The sequence below is a fragment of the Mirounga angustirostris genome, unplaced genomic scaffold (assembly GCF_029215605.1).
Source record: "Mirounga angustirostris isolate CCGP_5_RB_7025 unplaced genomic scaffold, mMirAng1.0.hap1 SCAF_5, whole genome shotgun sequence".
Lineage (NCBI taxonomy): Eukaryota > Metazoa > Chordata > Mammalia > Carnivora > Phocidae > Mirounga > Mirounga angustirostris.
In genome coordinates this window covers 115,741,282-115,765,356 of record NW_026991713.1, presented here as the reverse complement: position 1 = coordinate 115,765,356, position 24,075 = coordinate 115,741,282, and the positions used below count along the sequence as shown (strand labels likewise).

Below are 24,075 nucleotides of genomic sequence, written 5' to 3'. Positions count from 1 at the left end.
AAGTAAATCAGATGAACTTACTAGAACATACATCACTTAACTGTGCTCTGGGCACTCCATAATACTCTGTTTCCCTGATCAATCACTAGAACATTCTTCAAAATGATTATTTCAAGTCTTGTAGCATATCCCCTCTTGACACCTCCCAACTATCCATGTTCCTCTTTTCTCTTAAAAAAAGTAGCAGACATCAGTTGTCTTCCAATTCTTGTCTACATATCTACAAATCTTCCTATATTCCTACCCATTCTTATTCACACCCCCCCCATTACCTAAACTCCTGTGCCACACTCATCCAACTTTAAACCCCTTATGTCCAGACCTGTCTCACTTTATATGACTGTCTTATCATCTGAAATGCCCCTACCTCCCAAATCTCTCACTGAAGAATTCTATTCTGACCACAACTTTCTCTCTTAGGTTATTTGTTTAAGTACCACATCTGCAATAGCTCTTTAGATTCATGGGCTATTTTTAATTGTACTTTACTGCCACTACATTCTGCTTTCCTCCAGAGAGACAGCTTACCAGGTAGCAGGTTTTTCCACTAGCAAAGATGAAACTATGAGAAAAGTAGGCATTTTTAATACAGTAATTCTGGATCATACCAGAAAAGGGGTGCACAGAGAGCAAGGAGGATCCTGAGCTCACCTTCCTGAGGAGCCTCAGGTAGGTAGTACAAGAGAGAATAGCTTGTGGTCCATAACTTGAGAGGGCTACAGGGAATGCAGTTCCTTGGACAATAAGCAGGTCTCAGTTAATGTAAGAAGAGAGAGAAGCTAAGAGGAGAGCTTGATTATTATGATGGGAAGATCTAGATCATGGCTTTAGGAGTGAGATAAAATTAGCAAAACTTGAGAGGCAGGCATTAAACTAATAGTCCCACAGGTGTTAAATGATAACATTAGGGTCTCAGAAAATAAAAGACTAGTGATAAGTTGCAGAGACAAAGAGGTGAGAGGAAGTGAAATGGTGGTGGTGGTGGTTTTGTTATCTCCAGGCACTGTTTCCATCCTATAAACTCCTGGAACACCTTCATTTCAATAATACCCTTTTTCCTGCAGTGACACCTTTCTCTGAAGAAAAGTTGAGACACATGGTTTAAAAACAGGAACAAATATTTGAAATTAGGACTGTCTTAAAAAATCAGAGACATGTGGTTGCTGTGATTTTTTTTCACACTACCCTACAGCAATTCCATTTATTTATCTTTCGTGTATCTTTCATTTTTCTTTCTAGTGCATGTAGCACTAGATATTCTGTATTTAACCTCTCTTAATTTAATGTTTTCTAATGTGTGGTAGATGCTTCTTTTCAGTTCTCTTTATATATTTCTGTAAGTAGCATGTTTGCCCTCAGATTTTTTTATACTCAGACTTATTCAAGAATAAACTCTTGTATCTTCAGTCAGCCAAGAATAAACCTGTACCAAAAGCTAAATTATTCCATTTCCTAAATGGAAATGCTTCTACATAGGGGACAGGCTGCAGAGAAGCAATAGATAGGTTTTACCTTGAGGTGCAAAACTTTGTCAGGAAGCTCTGTACACTTACATTAGTGTCAGGAGTCAATTTAGAAAAGAAGAGAAAGTGATGGTTAATATATTTATAAACATGCATTCTGGATTAGCTTTACCTGTCGGAAAGGATCTATTTTTTAAAAATACAAATTGAAGAACCATTTGAAAGAGTGCAATACTAGTCTTCCCACTGAAGTAGAACTCTATTTAGAAATATGGGTCATAAATGTAAAAGATGGGTCTGTTCTGTTTTGCTTACTGCACAGGGCACCTCCAAAACTGCTCAGACAGCTGATTTGCCTGCCACAAGTGTTTCAGACAGGAAACAGGTTTAGAAACTGCTTGGAAAAATCTCCGAACTCCTATGAGACTCAGTTTCTTCTTTGAAGAAATATGTGAAAACAGAAAGGGGGAAAAGATGACTTTCAGAATCCCATTGTTATTTATATATATTTTAATTTTCAATTATCATGTTTGTCCTATATAAAAAATTGTGAGGTCAGCTTTAATGGAAAACGGATAAAGGTGTAAACACTGCGACCTTAAAAGACAGGTGAACATGGGGCAATGTTTTACAGGCCCAATAGTCTGGGGCTTTTTTAATGATTTTTTTTTTTAATCTGGTGGAAAATGAACTTCAAAATGTGAATGTTCCAGAGTATTTCTAGACTAGAGTTCCTATAAAGACTTAAGCTGCCATACCTCTTTGAAAATCATCTATAACTATAATAACTATAATAGTATAGTACTATAATACTGTAGTACTTATACTATTCATCATCACGTGGCTCAGCACTTTGAATTTTTCTGAGTATGTTTAAGTACATTATCTGCCGTTCATATTCTTATATCTGCTCACCCCTCTTTCTCTCCCAATCTGGTAGCTCTAACACTTCTCAACAACATTACCTAGATTGTTCTCAGTATATCCCTGACAACTAACAAAGTATCTGTCAGCTCTTGATAAATATTTGATGAAAGAATAAAGGATGAGCTCAGCTCCCTTTATCTTGTAGTATCTTCTATGGTCAGAATTAGACCAGTGTGAGGAAAAATGTTAAAGCTAAAATTCCAGGAGTTACACAGTTGTCCCCACATTCATTTTAATGTGAAGTGTATGTTCAGATTTTGGGAGGTATTTTTGAGCAAGTTATAGAAACTAAATTGGCAGTCCCTAGCCCTTTTATGAAATTCTACCTCTGACTTGTCCAACAGTCAGAATAAGAGATCAGTATAAATTTGGCATAGCAAATCAAAATTACAATTTTCAAAATATCACATAATGCATTTACAAATATTGAAGTAGAATGGAACTGATATGCTACGATAAAAAGTTTTATTTCACCATCCTTTTAGAGCTATGTAAAGGATAAGGGAGTTGTGACTGAGAAACATTCTTCTAAATTAATGGAGAAAGCAAATAAATATCCTAAAAATGTTGGTAGCAGGATTCTCAGATTTTTTTTCTAAATCTATTTACCCTATTTAGTATGTTGGTAGTCAGTTGTGCATGTTCAGGATTTTGCACAATAGCAATAAAATTTTTCATGGCTAAAAAGTTAAAACTCTGTTACCCTAGGAGTTTCCTAATTTGTTGGTAAAAACTGACAAATGAGTAGAATTAACTCCTCATGCCTGAATTACCTTCATAATGTCACCCCTAGCATAAGGAAGACCACCTGGATTCAGCGCTTGCAGGCAGGGTCCTCCAATATGAGGCGTCCAAGTTTGGAATGCATAAATTTAATAGAGGGGGTGATACAATGGAGTTCATTCTTTAGTTGGTTAGCAGTCAGTTTCTGACTACACATTCAAAACATAGACTGATGATAGTGAAACGTACCAGTGACCAAGATAAGTTAGAATAAGTGAGCAGATTCTTACCTTACCTACAAGAAACAACAAGGCGGCAAAAGTGTGACTAATAGATGGTAATGTCAAGGACATGGGGAACTTCCATTCCACGGCTAAATCTCTGCATCAGACTAGTTCAGATCTAGGCAAGCACAGAAATGTTTCCTTGGTTACTTCTAGAAGTTAGGTGATGATAATTTAATGTGATTTAAAAGGGACATAATTGAGAATAAAGCTATTTTGCTGCCTTCCTTAACTGAGTACAAGAATATATACAAAAAGTTCTATCCAGGTTTCTATTTATCTCCTCTTATTCTCTGTATCTTTCTTTATCACTGTTATGGCCTAACTCTTCTCAACCACATTTATATGATTTAATAAATATTCCCTGACAAGGATTCTTTTATAAATTAAGATCTTTGCCCATGTCTTCATAGTTGTGAAAAGTCCAGTGCATGAAGTATCTTGTAGTTTTGGGAACTTCTTAGAGCTTGACATTCCTTGCTATGTATTTTATTCACCAACTTTTAAAGAAAGACATAGAGAAAAATCCAGCAATAATCAAACAGGTATGATAAACTTGGGTTCACATTCCATTTGGGAATTTCTAAATATTTGGTTAAGGTAATCCCAATATTGATTCCCCCCACTATTCAGAAGTTCTAATTCATTTCCATGAATTTCACATGGAATGTGTTCACTGCAGAAAACATAATCTTTGCTTTCCTCTTCATTGACATGCTCTTCTTCTTTGTTCTCTTCCTTCCTGGTATAGTATTTTAAACCCACAAGACAGTATGTTCAGTAATTTAATTAGTCATATGTCACTATTTAGAAGGAACCAAGACTACAGTAACTGTCTTACTGAGTTATATAGGAAAATTCTAAAATAGCAATTATTTCTAAGGATTTAAATACTTAATTACCCTAGAAGATTAGGCTATCTTATGACAGGTGAAATGTGATATAAGCACCATTTAATGAGTGTGAGGGAAAATAGATTAGACTTCCTCTTCATCTGACTTAGATTAATGTTCATGATGTAGCTTCATGTACATACATCTTCTTTTATTCTGTTGTACTGTATGTCTTAATCCACGCTGCATCACTTGTTACCACTTTAAAAAAGTATTTTTAATTTTTTTCTTTAAGATTTTATTTATTTGACAGGAGAGAGAAAGTACAAGCAAGGGTAGCGGCAGACAGAGGTAGAGGGAGAAGCAGGCTCTCCCCACTCAGCAGGGAGACCGATGTGAGACTCGATCCCAGGACCCTGGGATCATGACCTGAGCCAAAGGCAGCTTAACAGTCTGAGCCACCCAGGCGCCCCAGTATTTTTAATTTCAAAGGATAAAAGCCTTACCACATGGATGGTTTATTTGCCTTCATTTGTGCTACATTGCTAGAAACTCGCATATACTTTTGAAAGGTCTTGCTTGAGTGTTTTTAGAAAGAGTGAAGTGAGGGTTATTTTCTTATTTATTTATATACCTCTTCTGAAAAATATTTTGCATCTTTGAGGAGTATTTATTTATACGATGCTACAGAGCTGAACGGACAAATTATTTTGTATCTTAATTTTATCCTTACAGTGCCACTTTTCTTTTTGGAAGTTAAAGAAATTTTATGATAGGGCTGGGGATTATTTTGGGACAGCTCCTGAAGGACATGGAGCAAGAGTAACTAAGATATCTGTGGCCATCACAGTTTCTTCTACGGAGTTTCAGCTCCCCGGTGGAACCCGGGAATTTTAAAGGGGGGCAGCAACATTAGGAAGAAAAAAAAGCCATCTTTTGTTGCTTGAAGAGAAATAGCCTATAGATTAACTCATTTGTCAAGAAGATTTTGGCAGATCTTTTCCTTGTATTAAAAGGACTGTCCATAGTTTAAACAACAAGCTGTTAGTCCTTATGGACTGCAAGTTTCAGTGTGTTTTTACAGCTCCACATTCCGACTCCTGCAGTAATCCTAGAGAGCCTGGTGCTACCACTTCCTCTGAGATTAGATTACATAAGAGTAGAAAAGTGTGTGGGTTTTCAGTTTCTACTCCCTGAAACCCATTCCCCAAAGTAGTCAAAACTCTGGGATAAATTAAATAAGAAAGAGGCCACTTGGCCAAGAAAAAGGCAGATTTGTAATGATCATGTGAATCCCCCACTCTGTGGTCAAGCAATGTCCTGAGCCAAGCCTAACTCAGCAAAATTGTCTCAAAGATTTTATAAGCTAGAAATTGAATGAGGAAGTTAATTTTTTTAACTTCCAAAAGAGAAAATGACACTATAAGTATAAAATTAAGGTATAAAATAAATTATTTTATTTTATAATAATTTAAAGCACCTTTAAGGTCATACAAAGAACTCCATCTCAAAGAAGTAAAATAATTTTCCCCAAAGGTAGAATATAAACAAACAGAAATATAACTCCCCCATAATCATCCTAAAACCACTCAAGCTAGTCCTTCAAAGAGTATGTGTAAATCTAGAGAGTAGCCCAAGCAAAGGCAAATAATTGTCAATGCTTTCAGTCTTTAAAAAAGATGGACAATTTTAAATGTATTTTTTAAATGGTAACAAATAATCCCAATTCCAGCTCCCTCCTCAAACAATACACACACAAATGATGGGGAGAAGGAAACAGAAGGATGTTACTAGAAGACAGACCTTGCTGCCCTGACACTGACCCTGTGCCCTGAGGGGTCCCCAATCTTATTCTGTCTTTGTGAGCTCTTCTTACATTCATGATCTTGAATGTGTGTCCATAAGCTGTGAGGTATCTGAATTTCACTAAATTCCTGTCACCTCATATCAAACTTTAAAAATCTTAAGTGTCCATGCCAGAGACAAGGGGAGAAAATATACCTACTCTAACTTTCCCTCTCAAGACACAGTGGAGATTATGAAAAACTTGATCCAAGTTCTAGAAATGTGTGAAAGGAAGCACTAAAAAAAAGCCAACGTGCAAATGTGTGACTGTTCATGGCAGTTCTTGCCTCAGAGAGCTCCCTGGCAGTGCGCGGGGAAGGGAATAGAATCATCAAGTCACTATATGCCCTACACAGTTCGGATGATTAACAACAGTATTCCTTGGTATTTCTACACAGGATCTCCGACACAAGCTTGAAATTGGGGCATTCAGAATTTTGTCCCAGCCTACAATAAAGCCTTTGTGCATGTAGATAATGTACAAAATGCATTTAGCACAGTGCCTGACACATTCAGCAGATGTTAGCTACAAAGTTAGATTGAGGGGACAAAAAGTCATTCCAAATGGAATTACTAGCTATTTATGATTAGCATATTAATTGTTTAAAATACAAACAATTACTGCTTGGAAAAATACTTGTTTTCTTCACTAGGGTTAAAACAGTATTTCCCTGGGTTTTGTCTATGCCTGTTAGTAATAGAGCAAAAGAAACCCTCAGGCCAAGGACGTAATTTTGAGAACACTGAACTAAGGAGGGAACTAAGGAGCCTTGTGTTCCAGGCTCTGCTCTGCTGTGAACACTGTGAGGGCAACAAGGGTACAAGGTTCTCCACAGGCATATTCTGTAGCCCAACACTGTCCATTCCTTGGCTCACTGCTTCCAGAGAGCTGAGGAGGGAACAGACAGACATTCCTGCCTCACTGTCCTGCCTGTAAAACCCACTGCAACATCCCCCTTCTCCATCACTCTCTGTCCTAACGCTGAATAAATTGACCTCAGGCAAACAGAGTAACAGCAATTCACCAACCACCCCTTGACAGCCATATACACACTCAAAAAAGTACCCCAGACTACATGGTCTAATAAAGTCACTTCTAGCTTCAAAATTCTATCAAATGTATCATTCTCATTTTTTTAAGCATTATAACTCTCATAACTGTACTAATTTTTTTTTAAAAAAGATTTTATTTATTTATTTGAGAGAGAGAGACAGAGAGAGAGAGCACATGAGAGGGGGGAGGGTCAGAGGGAGAAGCAGACTCCCCTCTGAGCAGGGAGCCCGATGTGGGACTCGATCCAGGGACTCCAGGATCATGACCTGAGCCGAAGGCAGTTGCTTAACCAACTGAGCCACCCAGGCGCCCTGTACTAATTTTAACCAAAGAAAAGGCAACTAAGCCTCCAGAATATCAAGGCTCCTATATGCCAGTTGAACCCAGAACACTGGAACTTGAGCGACTCTCAAGCATTATTGAAGTTGTTTGATTTAATACTTCATGATCACTTCTGTGCCACCTACCATGTTATTAGCATAAAAACAGTAAACAGAGATAGAAGTTGAAGGAGAGAAAAATGTTAAAAGAAATGCTTGAACATTAAAATAAATGAAAGCTAAATGCTTCATTTGTATATTTATTTGTGCCACATAAAAATATTTTTAAAGGGGCTAAGGAAGTGTAAAATGTTATTAAGAAAAAATGCCTTTGCAACATGGCAAAGCAGGGGACCACCACTAGAAAGACATTTGTACTTTGAAGCTGTTTTTTTCTCAGCCCTTGTGGGTGTTCTAAGATCACAGAGCTGAGGCATCTTCAGTGTCCAAGAGCTGATGCAAATTCTCACTTCTTTGCTTGACCCAGCCCTTTGGAAGGATTAACGTGAAATCACTTTCATTATGGTCTATTAATTTTTAAAAGGCTATGATAGTTAACTTTCAAACTGTTATCCCTTATAGATTAAAAGTAAAATACCTCAGTTTTCTGAAAGCCCTATTTGGATCTTTAAATATAAATGCAATTCCCTTTTTAACTATACTCATGCCTCCCATCAAAATCATTTAACAGCAGAAATTATTTTCTAAAGCAGAAGCATATTTCAACTCCCACGTAATAACACTGCAAAATTTGGTAACATCTGCATATTTTCTTTCCTAATTGCGATGTTAGTTTGAAGTTAATTATATGAAACTGATTTTTTCCCAAGCACAACTTTCATATGTCACATTTAGTTTAATTGGTACTTTGAATAATAAATTGTTTTTCAGCTAGAGCATATTGTTTGATATTGCTAATGAAATGATTTTAATGTTAAGCTTAGCTATTAGGAGGAATCTCATTTTATCTCTTGTTTTTTAATATAATTCTACATTGTAGCACCCTAATTAACCTAGCCATTTTCCCTTTTTTTTTTTTCAATCTTTAGGATAACATTATATAAAAACACTACAATAAGCGGCAGGGAATAGTTTCTTTAAAAGAAGATAGTGTCAGTTACATGTGAATCCTTCAACTTCAGCATATATTTGTGCTGGTGTTGTTTAATAATACTTTTGCATTCACTATTCTTAAGTGCCAGACACATCACTATACCCTTGGTGGCCCATCAGTAAACAGCAGTTGCCACTATTAATTATAATGCCAGTATAACCTTTAGATCATGTATAGGCCTGCAGTGTTAGATGGAGTGGCAAAGTAACAGAGAGTCTACATCTCTAATAACCTGAAACTGGTATCATTTATATTCTTTCAATTCAACAAATATTTATTGAATTTTATCTATGTATGCTCAGTACTGTTGCTACCTAAGTAGGCAAAGGCAGAAAAAATAATTGAAAGACTCAATTCCCTGTTGAATCATTATATTGTACGCCTGAAATTAATATAACACTGAATGTTAATTATACTTGAATAAAAAAGTAAGTAAATAAATAAGACTCGCTCTTTGCTGCGAAGGTCGTAACTAGTTGGGGCTAAGGAACGGAGTGATTAGTAAGACTCCACAAACAATTTTCTCTCATTTCTATATTGTGTGGCATTATTCTCTGCATTGTGTAAGAGATTAGATAAGAGATTAGAGGAAGGAAAATTCAGTGCAAGGTAAAATCAATTCAGGTGGCTTTGTGATGGAAATGGGACCTAAGTTAAACAATGAAAAACTGGATGGGATTTGGAAATGTGGGTGAGAGGATATTTCTTGTGTGAGCAATAGCATGAACAAACACTCAGAAGCAAGAAGAATCTTTGAAGTGTTCAGAGGATGAGTCTGCCTAGGTCAGCTTAGAGTTCATGCTGGGGAGCATTGGAAGATCATACTGGACACATAACATGAAGTCATAGGGGGCAAGGAGTGCCAGGACCAAGCATTTGTAAAAGAATAGTAAGCCACTGAAGATTTCTGAGTGAAAATGGATGCAGTAACTCACAAAAGCCTGGCCTGAGGGTCAGCAACTAGGTAAGTCAGGGGCCAAGAAAAATATACAAGCACAAAAGAATAAAGCCAAGCAAAGTGGGCAGCTAACATGAAACCTGGGTGGCAAGAAAGTCTTAAAAATGAGGACATGTCTGCCCAGGCAGGAATCCCTTATACTCTTCCTTTTGGGGGCAGGAATTATTTCCCGGGTCCTAAGTGGGTATGAGTGAATCCTATAATGGAAATGTGAATCACCTAACCCAAATGGAGTACCGGGGATTTGGACAAATCCTGATGTAATCAAAGTGGAGTTTCAGTAAATGAAGAATGAACGAACCCAAGGTAAAGCCAGGTTTAGATGGGGCAGTTGAAAAATAATTGTAACAAATAAGGAATGACATGATATGTGCTTAAAGGGTAGTCACTGTGGGCGTTGAGAGGAATGATATGTATAAAAAACAGCTCAGAGTAGAAATGTATCAGTGGATATAGGGGCGGAGCAAGATGGCGGAGGAGTAGGAGACCTGGATTTCGTTTCCTCTCAGGAATTCAGCTGGATAGAGATCAAACCATTCTGAACACCTACAAACTCAACAGGAGATTGAAGAAAAGAAGAGCAACAACTCTCTGAACAGAAAAGCGACCACTTTCTGGAAGGTAGGACGTGCGGAGAAGTGAATCCGAGGCGATATTCGGGAGGATAGACGGCGGGGGAGGGGCCTCCGTCGGCCGCTTCTGGCAAGTGATAGAACCACGGAGCACAAAATCGGAACTTTTAGAAGTCGGCTCCGCTGAGGGACGTCACTCTGGTGGCTAAACGGGGGGTGGAACCCTCCGGGACAGTGTGGTCTCAGGACCCTCGGGGTCACAGAAAGACTGGGGGTGACTGAGTGTGGCAGAGCTCCCAGGTATCGGAGCAGGGAAGCCGGCTGCAGAGGCGGAGCCCAGGCGCGGGCTCTCAGCTCGGGGTCGCCATAAACCGTGATCCGCGGCACAGTCGGGCCCCTGCTCCTCCAGGAGGGACCCAACGAGCGGCAGATCCGGGGAGACTCCCCTTCCTCCCCTGGGAGGAGCCACGCGGGAGTGCACCGCAGGGATCTGCTGGGTTTGGAGACTCCACCCGGGGTCGGGTGCCAGAGATAGAGGCGCGCGGTTGCAGGCCGGGTGAGCACGGAGTACAGCCGGAGAGCGGGGAGACGGGAGTGGCTGACGGCTTTTCTCTGGGGGCTCACTGAGGAGCGGGCCCGAGTTCTCAGCTCCTCCGGGGCGGAGATTGGGAGGCCGCCATTTTCACTCTCCGCCTCCAAAGCTGTACGGAAAGCTCGCAGGGAACAAAAGCCCCGGAGAGCAAACCCGAGCAGATTACTTAGCCGGGAGGGGGCAAGGGCGGGGCAATTCCGCCTCCAGCAGAGACATTTGGAAACCATGGCAACAGGCCCCTCCCCAGAAGATCAGCGAGAACAGCCAGCCAAGACCAAGTTTACCGATCAATGAGAACGGCAGACCTCCAGCGCTAGGGGAATACTGCACATACAATTCACGGCTTTTTTACCATGATTCTTTAGTCTTTTAAAGTTAATTTTTTTTAACTGTCCTTTTGGCTTTTTCTTTCTTTTTGAATTTTTCTTTTTCCCTTTTTCAACCAACATCTTATCAATCCCTTTTTTTAAAAAAAAAACATTTTTATTTTTCATTTTTAGAGTCATATTCTATCCCTTCATAGTTACCCATATTTTTGGCTAATATATATAAGTTGTTCTCTCTTTAAAATTTTGAGATAGTTTCTTCTAACAGATTAAAATATACCCTAATTCTCTACTATATGGTGTTTTCTATTCCCCTGCCTGATCACATCCTCTCCCTTTTTTTTTCTTTTTCTTTTTTCTTTTTTTAAATCCTCCTCTTTCTTTTTTCAAACAACTTCTTATCAATTCCTTTTATAAAATTTTTTATAATTTCCATTTTTACAGTCATATTCCATCCCTTCATCATATCAACCCTTATTTTTGTACTAAGTTTCTCTTTCTTTAAAATTTTGGGAGGCACTTTCTTCTAAAAGACCAAAATACACCCCAAATCTAGTGTGTGGCACTGATCTATGTACTATATAGATCATATTTGATCACATTCTGGTTTTTCTTTTGTTGTTGTTGTTTTGTTTTGTTTGTTTTTGTTTTTATCTTTATCTTTTTCTTTTTCTTTTTTCTCTCTTTCCCTTTCTTATCCCACTGCTTCAGGTCTTTTCTGATTTGTTTAAAGTATATTTTCTGGGGACGTGGTTACTCTGCTAGCATTTTGTTCTCTCATTAATCTATTCTCCTCTGCACAAAATGACGAGACGGAAAAAATCACCTCAACAAAAAGAACAAGAGGTAGTACCGACTGCCAGGGACCTACTCAATACGGACATTAGTACGATGTCAGATCTAGAGTTCAGAATCATCACTTTAAAGATACTAGCTGGGCTTGAAAAAAATATGGAAGTTATTACAGAAACCCTTTCTGGAGAAGTAAAAGAGCTAAAATCCAACCAAGTAGAAATCAAAAAGGCTATTAATGAGGTGCAATCAAAAATGGGGGCGCTAAGTGCTAGAATAAATGAGGCAGAAGAGAGAATCAGTAATACAGAAGATGAAATGATGGAAAATAAAGAAGCTGAGAAAAAGAGAGATAAACAACTACTGGATCACGAGGGCAGAATTCAAGAGATAAGCAATACCATAAGACAAAACAACATTAGAATAATTGGGATCCCAGAAGAAGAAAAGAGAGAGAGGGCCAGAAGGTATAATGGAGCAAATTATAGCAGAGAACTTCCCTAATTTGGGGAAAGAAACAGGCATGAAAATCCAGGAAGCACAGAGAACCCCTCTCAAAATCAATAAAAATAGGTCAACTCCCCGACATCTAATAGTAAAACTTACGAGTCTCATAGACAAAGAAAATCCTGAAAGCAGCTCGGGAGAAGAGATATGTCACCTACAAGGGTAGAAACATTAGATTGGCAACAGACCTATCCACAGAGACCTGGCAGGCCAGAAAGGACTGGCCGGATATATTCAGAGCACTAAATGAGAAAAATATGCAGCCAAGAATACTCTATCCAGCTAGGCTGTCATTGAAAATTGAAGGAGAGATAAAAAGCTTCCAGGACAAACAAAAACTAAAGGAATTTGCAAACACAAAACCAGCCCTACAGGAAATCTTGAAAGGGGTCCTCTAAGCAAAGAGAGAGCCTAAAAGCAACATAGACCAGAAAGGAACACAGACAATATACGGTAACAGTCACCTTACAGGCAATACAATGGCACTAAATTCCTATCTTTCAATAGTTACCCTGAATGTAAATGGGCTAAATGCCCCAATCAAAAGACACAGGCTAACAGACTGGATTAAAAAACAAGACCCATCGATATGCTGTCTGCAAGAGACTCATATTAGAACCAAAGACACCCCCAGATTGAAAGTGAGGGGGTGGAAAACCATTTACCATGCTAATGGACACCAAAAGAAAGCTGGGGTGGCAATCCTTATATCAGACAAATTAGATTTTAAACCAAAGACTGTAATAAGAGATGAGGAAGGACACTATATCATACTTAAAGGGTCTATCCAACAAGAAGATTTAACAATTGTAAATATCTATGCCCCTAACATGGGAGCAGCCAATTATATAAGGCAATTAATAACAAAAGCAAAGAAACACATCGACAACAATACAATAATAGTGGGGGACTTTAACATCCCCCTCAATGAAATGGACAGATCGTCTAAGCAAAAGATCAACAAGGAAATAAAGACTTTAAATGACACACTGGACCAAATGGACTTCACAGACATGTTCAGAACATTCCACCCCAAAGCAACAGAATACACATTCTTCTCTAGTGCCCATGGAACATTCTCCAGAATAGATCACATCCTAGGTCATAAATCAGGTCTCAACCGGTACCAAAAGATTGGGATCATTCCCTGCCTATTTTCAGACCACAATGCTTTGAAACTAGAACTCAATCACAAGAGGAAAGTCGGAAAGAACTCAAATACATGGAGGCTAAAGAGCATCCTACTAAAGAATGAATGGCTCAACCAGGAAATTAAAGAAGAATTAAAAAAATACATGGAAACCAATGAAAATGAAAACACAACTATTCAAAATCTTTGGGATGCAGCAAAGGCAGTCCTAAGAGGAAAGTATATAGCAATACAAGCCTTTCTCAAGAAACAAGAAAGGTCTCAAGTACACAACCTAACCCTACACCTAAAGGAGCTGGAGAAAGAACAGCAAAGAAAGCCTAAACCCAGCAGGAGAAGAGAAATAATAAAGATCAGAGCAGAAATCAATGAAATAGAAACTAAAAGAACAGTAGAACAGATCAACGAAACTAGGAGCTGGTTCTTTGAAAGAATTAACAAGATTGATAAACCCCTGGCGAAACTTATCAAAAAGAGAAGAGAAATGACCCAAATCAACAAAATCATGAATGAAAGAGGCGAGATCACAACCAACACCAAAGAAATACAAACAATTATAAGAACATATTATGAGCAACTCTATGCCAGCAAATTAGATAACCTGGAAGAGATGGATGCATTCCTAGAGATGTATCAACTACCAAAACTGAACCAGGAAGAAATAGAAAACCTGAACAGACCTATAACCACTAAGGAAATTGAAGCAGTCATCAAAAATCTCCCAAAAAACAAAAGCCCAGGGCCAGATGGCTTCCCAGGGGAATTCTACCAAACATTTCAAGAAGAATTAATACCTAGTCTTCTGAAACTGTTCCAAAACATAGAAACGGAAGGAAAACTTCCAAACTCATTTTATGAGGCCAGCATTACCTTGATCCCAAAACCAGACAAAGACCCCATCAAAAAGGAGAATTACAGACCAATATCCCTGATGAACATGGATGCAAAAATTTTCACCAAAATACTAGCCAATAGGATCCAACAGTACATTAAAAGGATTATTCACCATGACCAAGTGGGATTTATCCCTGGGCTGCAAGGTTGGTTCAACATCCGCAAATCAATCAATGTGATACAATACATTAACAAAAGAAAGAACAAGAATCATATGATCCTCTCAATAGATGCAGAAAAAGCTTTTGACAAAGTACAGCATCCTTTCTTGATCAAAACCCTTCAGAGTATAGGAATAGAGGGTACATACCTCAATATCATAAAAGCCATCTATGAAAAACCTACAGCAAATATCATTCTCAATGGGGAAAAACTGAGAGCTTTCCCCCTAAGGTCAGGAATGCAGCAGGGATGTCCACTATCACCACTGCTATTCAACATAGTATTGGAAGTCCTAGCCACAGCAATCAGACAACAAAAAGAAATCAAAGGCATCCAAATCGGCAAAGAAGAAGTCAAACTCTCACTCTTTGCAGATGATATGATACTTTATGTGGAAAACCCAAAAGACTCCACCCCAAAACTGCTAGAACTCATACAAGAATTCAGTAAAGTGGCAGGATATAAAATCAATGCACAGAAGTCAGTGGCATTCCTATACACCAACAGCAAGACAGAAGAAAGAGAAATTAAGGAGTCGATCCCATTTACAATTGCACCCAAAACCATAAGATACCTAGGAATAAATCTAACCAAAGAGACAAAGGATCTGTACTCAGAAAACTATAAAATACTCATGAAAGAAATTGAGGAAGACACAAAGAAATGGAAAAACGTTCCATGCTCATGGATTGGAAGAACAAATATTGTGAAGATGTCAATGCTACCTAGAGCCATCTACACATTCAATGCAATCCCCATCAAAATACCATCCACTTTTTTCAAAGAAATGGAACAAATAATCCTAAAATTTGTATGGAACCAGAAAAGACCCCGCATAGCCAGAGGAATATTGAAAAAGAAAAGCAAAGCCGGCGGCATCACAATTCCGGACTTCCAGCTCTATTACAAAGCTGTCATCATCAAGATGGCATGGTACTGGCACAAAAACAGACACATAGATCAATGGAACAGAATAGAGAGCCCAGAAATGGACCCTCAACTCTATGGTCAACTCATCTTTGACAAAGCAGGAAAGAATGTCCAATGGAACAAAGACAGTCTCTTCAACAAATGGTGTTGGGAAAATTGGATAGCCACATGCAGAAGAATGAAACTGGACCATTTCCTTACACCACACACAAAAATAGACTCCAAATGGTTGAAAGACCTCAATGTGAGACAGGAGTCCATCCAAATCCTAAAGGAGAACACAGGCAGCAACCTCTTTGACCTCAGCCGAAGCAACTTCTTCCTAGAAACATCGCCAAAGGCAAGGGAAGCAAGGGCAAAAATGAACTATTGGGACTTCATCAAGATAAAAAGCTTTTGCAAAGCAAAGGAAACAGTCAACAAAACCAAAAGACAACCGACAGAATGGGAGAAGATATTTGCAAATGACATATCAGATAAAGGGCTAGTATCCAAAATCTATAAAGAACTCATCAAACTCAACACCCAAAGAACAAAGAATCCAATCAAGAAATGGGCAGAAGACATGAACAGACATTTTTCCAAAGAAGACATCCAAATGGCCAACACACACATGAAAAAGTGCTCAATATCGCTCAGCATCAGGGAAATCCAAATCAAAACCTCAATGAGATACCACCTCACACCAGTCAGAATGGCTAAAATTAACAAGTCAGGAAATGACAGATGTTGGCGGAGATGCGGAGAAAGGGGAACCCTCCTCCACTGTTGGTGGGAATGCAAGCTGGTGCAGCCACTCTGGAAAACAGTATGGAGGTTCCTCAAAAAGTTGAAAATAGAGCTACCGTATGATCCAGCAATTGCACTACTGGGTATTTACCCCAAAGATACAAAAGTAGGGATCCGAAGGGGTACGTGCACCCCTATGTTTATAGCAGCAATGTCCACAATAGCCAAACTGTGGAAAGAGCCAAGATGCCCATCGACAGATGACTGGATAAAGAAGATGTGGTATATATATATATACAGTGGAATATTATGCAGCCATCAAAAGGAATGAGATCTTGCCATTTGCAACGACGTGGATGGAACTGGAGGATATTATGTTGAGTGAAATAAGTCAAAAAGAGAAAGACATGTATCATATGACCTCACTGATATGAGGAATTCTTAATCGCAGGAAACAAACTGAGTGTGGTTGGAGTGGGGGGTGGGGTGGGAGGGATGGGGTGACTGGGTTTTGGACACTGGGGAGGGTGTGTGCTCTGGTAAGCGCTGTGAATTGTGCAAGACTGTTGAATCTCAGATCTGTACCTCTGAAACAAATAATGCAATATATGTTAAGAAAAAAAAAAGAAGAAGAAGAAGAAGAAGGTAGCGGGAGGGGAAGAATGAAGTGGGGGAAATCGGAGGGGTAGATGAACCATGAGAGACGATAGACTCTGAAAAACAAACTGAGGGTTCTAGAGGGGAGGGGTGTGGGAGGATGGGTTAGCCTGGTGGTGGGTATTGAGGAGGGCACATTCTGCATGGAGCACTGGGTGTTGTGCACAAACAATGAATCATGGAACACTTCATCTAAAACTAATGATGTAATGTATGGGGATTAACATAAGAATAAAAAAAACTATAAATAAATAAATTAAAAAAAGAAATGTATCAGTGAAAGGCAGTGCTGAAATTTCAAACCCGGGTAAACAGGCAACAGCAGTACCATGGACAGAAATACAAGAGTTGGGAAGGAAAGTTCTACATTCTACACAAAGACCTCAGCATTTCCTGATTTGCTTTTCCTAATCCAGTAGAACTCGGCTGGAAAGAACATTTATAGCACATGGCCAGTGGCCAACATACTGAATAATTGGGACTGAATAAATCTCATGGAGATCTTTGAGTATGGCTTATTTTTTATTTGGCTTCTGACCACATCAGGGTTTTAGAGGAATAAATCCCACTTGGTTGTGATGAATAATCCTTTTAATGTACTATTGGATCTTATTGGCTAGTATTTTGGTGAGAATTTTTGCATCCATATTCATCAGGGATGTAGTTCTGTAGTTCTCCTTTTTGATGGGGTTTTTGTCTGGTTTTGGAATCGAGGTAATGCTGGCCTCATAAAATGAGTTTGGAAGTTTTCCTTCCATTTCTATTTTTTGGAACAGTTTCAGAAGAATAGGTATTAATTCTTCTTTAAATGTTTGGTAGAATTCCCCTGGGAAGCCATCTGGCCCTGGGCTCTTGCTTTTTGGGAGATTTTTGATTACTGCTTCAGTTTCCTTACTGGTTATGGGTCTGTTCAGGTTTCTACTTCTTCCTGGTTCAGTTTTGGTAGTTTATACTTCTCTAGGAATGCATCCACTTCTTCCAGACTATCTAATTTGCTGGCATATCGTTGCTCATAATATGTTCTTATAATTGTATTTCTTTGGTGTTGGTTGTGATCTCGCCTCTTTCATTCATGATTTTGTTGATTTGGGTCATTTCTCTTCTCTTTTTGATAAGTCTGGCTGGGGTTCATCAATCTTATTAATTCTTTCAAAGAACCACCTCCTACTTTCGTTGATCTGTTCTACTGTTCTTTTGGTTTCTATTTCATTGATTCCTGCTCTGATCTTTATTATTTCTCTTCTCCTGCTGGGTTTAGGCTTTCTTTGCTGTTCTTTCTCCAGCTCCTTTAGGTGTACGGTTAGGTTGTGTATTTGAGACCTTTCTTGTTTCTTGAGAAAGGCTTGTATTGCTATATACTTTCCTCTTAGGACCACCTTTGCTGGATCCCAAAGATTTGGAACAGTTGTGTTTTCATTTTCATTGGTTTCCATGAATTTTTTTAATTCTTCTTTAATTTCCTGGTTGACCCATTCATTCTTTAGTAGGATGCTCTTTAGATTCCATGTATTTGAGTTCTTTCCAACTTTCCTCTTGTGATTGAGTTCTAGTTTCACAGCATTGTGGTCTGAAGATATGCAGGGAATGATCCCAGTCCTTTGGTACCAGTTGAGATCTGATTTGTGACCCAGGATGTGATCTATTCTGGAGAATGTTCCATGTGCACTAGAGAAGAATGTGTATTCTGTTGCTTTGGGATGGAATGTTCTGTATATATCTGCGAAGTCCATCTGGTCCAGTGTGTCATTTAAAGCCTTTATTTCCTTGTCGATCTTTTGCTTAGATGATCTGTCCATTTCAGTGAGGGGGGCGTTAAAGTCCTTTACTATTATTGTATTATTGTTGATGTGTTTCTTTGCTTTTGTTATTAATTGGCTTATATATTTGGCTGCTCCCATGTTAGGGGCATAGATATTTACAATTGTTAGATCTTCTTGTTGGATAGACCCTTTAAGTATGATGTAGTGTCTTTCCTCATCTCTTATTATAGTCTTTGGTTTTAAATCTAATTTGATATAGGATTGCCACCCCAGCTTTCTTTTGATTAGCATGGTAAATGGCTTTCCACCCCCTCACTTTAAATCTGGAAGTGTCTTTGGGTCTAAAATGAGTCTCTTGCAGACAGCATATCAATGGGTCTTGTTTTTTTTATCCAATCTGATACCCTGTACTTAAGGGATTTTCAATAATTAGGGCACTACCTATTGTTTAATTACTGACAAAAATATGCTGACAGGTTGGCAGGTAAATAACTTGGCATATGGGAATGGAAGTCAGTGTTTCAATAGATACGCAAGTAGGTTACCTCTAGGTGATGCATTTGATGAAACATTTTCTCCAAATTAAAGCTTTCTTCTTTATTCTTATTAATTAGATATTATCTTCTTTAGATGCTATCTTCCAACGAGGTCATGTTGCTAAGACATGATAAAATGGATTGAACAATTATTGGTCAGAATGAGTTAAAATAGCAATGTTCAATTTGAAAAAAAAGTCAAATGAGATATTTAACAGTAAGAACCATTTAACATGTGTTTTTATTTATTCCTTTATTTTTCTAATATCTACTATGTCAGAAACCATGTTAAGTGCTTTCTATTCATTATTTGATTTCATTAACAAATAATCTCATGAAATATGTACTTTTGTTATTCTCATTTTCCAGATAAGGTAACTGTGGCCAGAAAGGTTAAGTTGCCTCAGATTATACAAAGTTAATTAGAGATAGAGCCAGAATTTCCAATCAGGTCTAGTGTGAGTCTGAAGCCCTTATCCTTAACTGCTATCCTATGCTTGTCTCTTCTGGCTTGAGCCCGCAAACAAGGTGATTGTGAATTTTATGAAGACTTCAACACTCCACCCACAAAAGATATGATTTCTGTCATGTGTGAAGAAATAATGGTTCATTTATAAAATATGCCGCTGAATGTTTAACAACCTATTTTCTCACGTTTCTGGCAATGGGTATCTTTATGTTGTGGAACCAGATTCAATACAGTAAGAGCTTAAATTTCTGGAAGCTGCATATAAACACATTATAAGCTTTTGTTGCCTTGAAGACTTCATCATGACCCAGATGCTCTATGAATATTTCAAACTTAGGTTGGGGATGTGGAAAATTATTTTACAATTGTTTGAGGAAAAAGCCAGGTATTAGCAAAAGAAAAATCTGAGAAACCAACCACTGTTTTAAAACAAACAAACAAACAAAGAACAAAAACCAAACTATACCTTTGAAAAATCTTCTGTTACACTGAATAAAATCTTAAAATAAATATATGTCATATGTTTTCACATATGAGTGACATTTTTATGCATCTATTTCTAACTGAACTTATGTTTCTATAACACAAAAAATGCATGCTAAAGAACTTAAATTTTGCATTTTTATTCACCTGTAAAACTAATGGAAAATTGTTTTTCTTTTTTTTGTTCTTCTCACAGCTGAATTTTTATTCCTCTTGTGGGGTGTTTATCTCTGCTATGCAGTGCGGACAGTGCCATCAGCATTTCATGAGCCACGCTATATGGCTGTTGCAGTTCACAATGAGCTCATTATCTCTGCTATATTCCATACAATTAGGCAAGTGCTCTGTGGAGCTAGTAAATAACTGTTTTGTTTCTCTGATGTGTTACAGTTTAATTTAAATAGCAAAATTGGATAACACACATAATGGAAAGATTTAGGAAGGATAGTGTTTTTAAGTTGACTAATTTCTTTGTCACAGAAATGCCAAATGAATATAGTTCATTTTTTTTTTTAAGATTTATTTATTTAGAGAGGGAGAGGTGGTGGAGAAGGACAGAAGGAGAAGGAGAGAGAAACTCAAGTAGACTCTGCACTGAGCACAGAGCTCAGACACGTGGTGGAGAGAGACAGAGGGAGAGGGAGAGAGAAAATCAAGTAGACTCTGCACTGAGCACAGAGCCTGATGTGGGGCTAAATCTCAGGACCCATGAGATTATGGCCTGAACCGAAACCAAGAGTCAGACACCTAACCAGCTCTGCCACCCAGGCACCCCTATAGTTTTTTGTTTTGTTTTGTTTTTTGTTTTTTTTTTTGTTTTTTTAAAGATTTTATTTATTTATTTATTTGAGAGAGAGAGAGAAACAGCATGAGAGGGGAGAGGGTCAGAGGGAGAAGCAGGCTCCCCGCCGAGCCGGGAGCCCTATGCGGGACTCAATCCCAGGACTCCAGGACCATGACCTGAGCCAAAGGCAGTCGCTTAACCAACTGAGCCACCCAGGCACCCCTTGTTTTGTTTTTTAACTGCTGTTCTTAGTTCCTTCTGTTTTGTTATCACATTTATTTGAAAGTTACCTTGATATTATTGTATTATATTAAACCACTTATGGGAATGTCACTGAATGTTGTTATGATATATAATGCTTTTTGTTCTGAAGATATAAAGCAACACATACTTACATTATAAAGTAGATGTAGATAAATTGTCTATGTTTCCATTCATGTTAGTACACTGGTTTACATTTTTAAAATCTTAATACTCAGATAGTCAACTTATGTGTATTAATTCAGCTAAATGCAAAACTAAAATACCACTCCAACCCAATGACTCAATTTTCATGAGCAATGAAGTTTTATCACTATCATATTTTAGCATACTCCTTTCTATTGGAAAGAGTATGGCCTGGCCCTCCATTTTTTAATATCCCTTTTATTACTATAGTCGGTAAGTACAAAGGAAGAAGAAAGTAGCTTATGATAAATGAACAAAATGAAATATGTATGACTTCTGAGAATTTATACCTATTTATATCTGAAAATGAAATGAAAACGTCAGTGAGAACAAAAAAAGAAATCCTATAATTTGAAAAGCAACAAAAAGATGTCATTCATTTGCTCGACAAAGTTAGGACATACATAAGAATTTAATGAGAAATTTTGAATATTTGTCTTTTCCCTCAATTGAAAAACAGAGGTTAACTATAGTGGGAGTCAGAGTGGGAAAGTGTGGATCTATGGAAGTTTTAGAAGATATTTATCATTTCTCACTTTAGTCAATAATTATAAAATTGTATCTTGCACTTCTGTTGCCAGAGAGCAGTTGAACCTTAGGCATACCTATACTTTTTTAACTTTTAAGTAAGAAAGGAAGAATTTATGATTTGACAACCCTAGAAATTCCATCAAAGGGCCAGGGATCAAAGGAAAATTTGCCTTTGTCCTTGCTTTGTCTTGCCCCCTCTCAAGAAAGAGAGAAAAGAGAAAAAGAGAAGAGGAGGGAAAGATGAGAAGCAAAATATGATGTTATAAATAGTCAAAAAGAAGGCTTTCTCACTTCTACTTGGACTAGAGCTGAAGGATGTGAGAGGGAATGCCCTGGGTCCACAGTGTAGTGAGCACCAGAGAACACTCTGTCACGGGCAGGGCTCCACAGTCTTCACATATCTCCCAAACCATCTCCCAAGAAAAGTTGCATTTTTGTTTTTTGTCTCCAAAATATCAAACACCTGTGTTTCAAGATATAACAAACATGCTTCTCTAGAACCATTTATAAGTTAAATGCTGTATTAACAAACCAATTAAAGAGTCATAAGCATGCCAGAAGAAATTTACAGACGAGTTTAAATGTCTTCTGTTGTCAGAATGTGACCATGTCATGCAAAGGGTTTTCTACTTTTGCCCTACAATCAGCTGCTGTATTTCTTAGAATCAAATTAATTGCCCAAGAAATTAAATCTGTTCAAAGCATTTACCTAAATTGATCTTTACCCTTTTCTATCTTAAGATTTGTATCTGTTCCGTTTTCATCATTAAGTATGTTTTTTCAATGGACTTTGTTTTTCTTTAAGATTTTATTTAGTTGTTTAACACATAGATAGAGAGCACAGACAGAGGGAGCTGTGGCAGAGGGAGAGGGAGAAGCAGTCTCCCTGCTGAGCAAGGAGCCCAACGGGATGGGGGGCTTGATCTCAGTACCCTGAGGTCATGACCTGAGCCGAAGCTGATGCTTAACTGACTGAGCCACCCAGGTGCCCCTCAATGGACTTTACACTCTCAACTTGCCCAAGCAGGCAAGGTAAAGTTACTTTTTAAATGAACTTTAAAAAATTCCTATTAAGGCAATAGGTGGTTATTACAGATAAATCATAAAATGATAAAAAATAAACTCCCTAATCCAACCACCCAAAGATGGTAAGCACTGGTAATATATTAGGATATCACTTTTAGATGTTTTTATATGCTTGTGTATATTTATGACACATTACATTTGATAACTCCCTTTTAGGAATGTCACAGCACAAAGTGACATACCGAGAAGTCCTGCTGTAAGGAAACCTAGTTAACTTTGTTTAACCAGCACTTTCCAAACCATTCACCATGATTTCCCCCAACCCTCAATTGACATCTGATAATAGCAGCCACTCTTCAGAAAATTCTGTTTTAATACTGGGCCGAGATGAGGAAACGTATTCTAAATATTCATTCAGAATAGCTTTCTGGGGGCACTTGGCTGGCTCAGTCAGGGAGCATGCATGCGACTCTTGATCGCAGGGTCATGAGTTCAAACCCCACACTGTGCATAGAGCTTGCTTTAAAAAAAACAAAAAAGAAGAAGAAGCTTTCTTACTTTCCTTAGGTCTTTCCTACAGAGTCCCAGACAACCCATCAGCCTAGCTGGGTTCACATAGACACAAGTTCTGACTGAATTGTTCATATTGAACCTAGTAGACTTTGTGTTGTAGACAAGATCAACTTTCCTCGAGACAACTGTGTAGTCCCCTTTAAGTTTTGAATAGGGAGGACTTCTAGTGGTAGCAAGGTGACCGGCCTTGGTAGGCTTTGGTATTTTCAAGCCTAAGAAAACTTGAATGGGAAGCCCAAATTTTAAGTTCCAAATTTGACTTACCTTTCTGCATAGACCAAACCCAATTAGATTGTGGCATGTTGGCTTCAAAGATTTATACTATAGATTAGCTACTCTGTCTTGGAAATTTCATTGTATGACCATAAAGAACCAAGGATGGAATTATAGTTTAACACAGTAAATCTACGGAACACTGATTTTAGGGAGATGAGAAGGGAGAAAGCAATAGGCAGTAATAATTAAAGGAATCAAGTGTATACAATTTCTTATTTACATTTGAACTGAATTCATACATACTGTGGTTCTAATGTTGATAAAAGACCAAGAATAGGAAGCAATAACATAATATAAATCAACTGGACCCATCTGTGTAATTTTTTACTAGAATTCAATAATATTAAATAAGGCATCC

At 38.1% G+C, this 24,075-nt stretch overlaps 1 protein-coding gene across 1 annotated transcript in view; it reads left to right on the top strand.

The window, feature by feature from the left end:
• The window catches only part of GPR158 (G protein-coupled receptor 158), a 476,311-nt gene that overhangs the window by 444,003 nt on the left and 8,233 nt on the right, over positions 1–24,075 (top strand). The window contains 1 exon segment of the mRNA XM_045871331.2: positions 20,277–20,415. Within this exon segment, the coding sequence (XP_045727287.1) occupies positions 20,277–20,415 (139 nt within the window).